Source organism: Anneissia japonica, unplaced genomic scaffold (assembly GCF_011630105.1).
Source record: "Anneissia japonica isolate Jap-2015-1 unplaced genomic scaffold, ASM1163010v1 scaffold287945_len1679841_cov205, whole genome shotgun sequence".
Classification (NCBI taxonomy): domain Eukaryota; kingdom Metazoa; phylum Echinodermata; class Crinoidea; order Comatulida; family Comatulidae; genus Anneissia; species Anneissia japonica.
Window position 1 is genome coordinate 910,584 of NW_022753015.1, and position 3,050 is coordinate 913,633.

General features: G+C 34.3%; 2 protein-coding genes across 3 annotated transcripts in view; one reads left to right on the plus strand and one right to left on the minus strand.

Moving 5' to 3' along the window:
- Positions 1-19: 19 nt before the first annotated feature.
- LOC117122660 (adenosine receptor A3-like) lies at positions 20-1,292 on the minus strand. Its single transcript, XM_033268343.1, has one exon. The coding sequence runs from the start codon at positions 1,054-1,056 to the stop codon at positions 157-159; it is 900 nt and encodes a 299-aa protein (XP_033124234.1). The 5' UTR covers positions 1,057-1,292; the 3' UTR covers positions 20-156.
- A 694-nt stretch (positions 1,293-1,986) lies between these two features.
- Positions 1,987-3,050, plus strand: part of LOC117122613 (xylulose kinase-like) — a 33,630-nt gene continuing 32,566 nt past the window's right edge. For both annotated transcript variants that reach the window (XM_033268262.1, XM_033268263.1), the window contains exon 1: positions 1,987-2,127. In XM_033268262.1, coding sequence (XP_033124153.1) covers positions 1,999-2,127 — 129 coding nt within the window. In that variant the 5' untranslated portion in view covers positions 1,987-1,998. The remainder of the gene's footprint in view (positions 2,128-3,050) is intronic.

Genomic DNA, 3,050 nt, shown 5'->3' on the forward strand with positions numbered 1-3,050 from the left:
AGAGAGATGATGTGATATATATATATATTATATATATATATATATATATATATATATATATATATATATATATATATATATTCATTATTACCATATTTAGACACATATTTTGGTCATATAAAATGCGAAAATCTGGACAGGGCTTAAGCTTATTCCTTAACCTCCGCGACACATGTTACATAACCTCAACATACGTCTGTGGGTAGCTTCCCTTAGATCTTTAAGTCTCCAGCCATAGACCAGCGGGTTAATTACAGGGTATACTACCGCTAAACTGAATCCGATAAGATATAGGTCAATATAAAACTCTTCCTTGCAGCTTAAATCAAAGAAAATGTCCAAGATTCGAAGGATATCAATCGGTAGCCAGCAAACCGCACACGAGCCGTTGATTATTGAAAATGTCTTGAGAAGACTCTTGGATACAAAGAATCCTCGTGATCTAGATGATGCCATCTTCTTTTCGTGTCTGGCAACACTTTTATATATTATGAAATATACAACATGAAGAACTAGAAGGATCAACAGGTTCCAAATACCTAGACTATTATCCAACGTCTTTTGATTTCCCAAATAATTCATGAGTAGTGTAAATGTGAAAGACAAAATCCAGATCATTGATGCCACAGCAAACAGTCTCTTTGGTGAATTCACATTTTTATCAAATGGATATAAAACAATAACGAAGAGTCTTTCGATTGCAATCGCTACTAATGTCTGCAGTGAGATGATCGCAGCAGCTACACCAATTATAGATAGAAGCATCCTTGTGTTAGGCTTAAGGTTTCCACCGGCGGTTGAGATCAGAATTGTCACTGCAAACAAACAATCGGAGAGAGCCAACGAACCAATTAAAATATGATGACGCTTTCGTAAATCTCTTTCAAATATAAACGGAAGAATTACATGAAGATTTAAAACAATGGAAATCGAACAAAAAATGCATACAATGATATAATAATAATTATATGTGTCTGATCTTGTTTGAAGTTGGTAGTTAACAATTTCAATCAACGTAAAATTACAGTAGAAAGGTGTTTCCGTTGAAGTATCCATTGTTGGCTATATAGTTACTCGTGCACTGCTGAAATAGTACCCGTATCAATTAAGTCTTAAAATGAATTTTCTAGAAGTATCAAATTGATTGCTGAATTCAAGAGCTCAATATTTGTATAAGTCCTCAGTACGATCTATCCATGAAGTTATTAAAATAATAATTATAACTCCATGATCCATCCATATCAATCAATGCGTTCCTCAATAGTGTTCTTGATTGAGCAGGAGTCAAATTGGACTATGTGTTATTTTTTTTTAAAACGATGACGCACTAACATAATATTTATAAACGAGGGATTCGTAGTCAAAATTGGCTGAGATAGTGACGAAGTAAGGTCAGCAGACAATGTGCCTGCTTTATAGGTGTCCTTGATAAAAGTAGGCTTACAATGGACATAAGTCATTCTTTTGTAATGTTTGAAAATTTAAAACCTCTGTTATGGGGCCTAGGTCAAAACCGAACTTGTTGTGAAGCCCAAAGATGTTCCACTTGATTTCCTCAAACAAACGCACAATTCGTCGCTCACATCACGAACTAACACAATTAAATTCAATTGTGTTAGTTCGTGAAATCAAAAAAGCGCGTCAAAATACGCGCTGTTGTTGTTAAGGAATTTTTGTGTGGTAAAGAATACAAAATTGCTTGACAACCAATACGCGCTCGTTTTGACGCGCTACTGTGATTTCACGAACTAACACAATCGACTTTGATTGTGTTAGTTCGTGATGTGAGCGACGAATTGTTCCAAAAAATGCTATAATGATTACAGCTAGGAACTATAGATACAGTAGAAAAGAACAAATTAATAATAAATAATTTATATTTATTATTAATAATTTATAATTTATACAAGAACCAATCATACAGTGGAAAATAACAATAATATTAACCAGCATATACCCGTGCTCAGCACGGTATTGAATGAGTGTGGAAACAAGGCGATGATGTACATTGTTGAATGGGGAGTTCAGGAGGCAATCGTTGTGGATGTTATGGTTACCCGTACCCAAAAGATATTTGTACCTGTACGATCTCGTGCGGTCTGTAAGATTGTCGTCGCCGATAATAAGGTAAGTTTTATACAGTTTTTATTTTCTCTGCTTCGTTTTCTTTATCTTATCCTTTATTATATCTGTCTCTTATACACATCTTCCCATTTGGTGTTACCAAGAGGGGTTTAACTGTATTTTGGTTATAGAACAATGGGCATAAGATAATAAATAATAAGAATAGCAACAACTTCTCTGGATGGAAGGGTGGATTTATTTGGTATAAACACCAAGGATAACCTACGAAAGTCTGAAGAAGACTTATTTCCAGTGGGGTCTTTCTAGTGGTGGTTTGACAGTAAACCGGAGAACAACCTACACACTCTTTCCGAAGAGTGTACAGCGTTCTTTAAAAAAAGGCCGGGAGTACCCCGCATTTGAATTCCGGTTGAGAAAACTATATTTCACATCAGAAGATTTTTTTTCTTTGTCATTCAAAATCTATATTTAGTTATTATAGCAATAAGGATTAATTAGAATATACAATACATAAAGCAAAAAGAATAAATCCTAAAATAAGAGACTGCATCTAGATTGAATATTCGGTAGGCTTATTTAATACTTAAGCCCTTAGATTTATGTAGATTTCTTTCTATCTGTTTGAATTTGAAATATTCGCTAATACTAGTGTAAGGGGTCATTCAAGTATTATGTAACACATTTTTTGGCAAATATTGACACCCCCACCCCCCGTAACACTCTGTAACACTTTTCCAAACCCCTCTAAATGTTATGTAACTCTAGAACCACCCCCCACCCCCCCACTTCCGAACATCTACAATTTTAATAAAATCAGATGAACAACATTAAGTATCAGGATAAATGTCCTCCACTACAAATTTGTCCTACACTACAAATTTGTAGGATGTTTTGTTATTTTTTGATATGGTAGATGTAACTTCATTGTTTATTGATTTCACAAATTCAACACAACTGTGTTACAT

What these genes read in the sequence shown, in the direction of transcription:
- LOC117122660 (XM_033268343.1), bottom strand. Translation starts at nt 1,056, where the DNA reads ATGGATACTTCAACGGAAACACCTTTCTACTGTAATTTTACGTTGATT.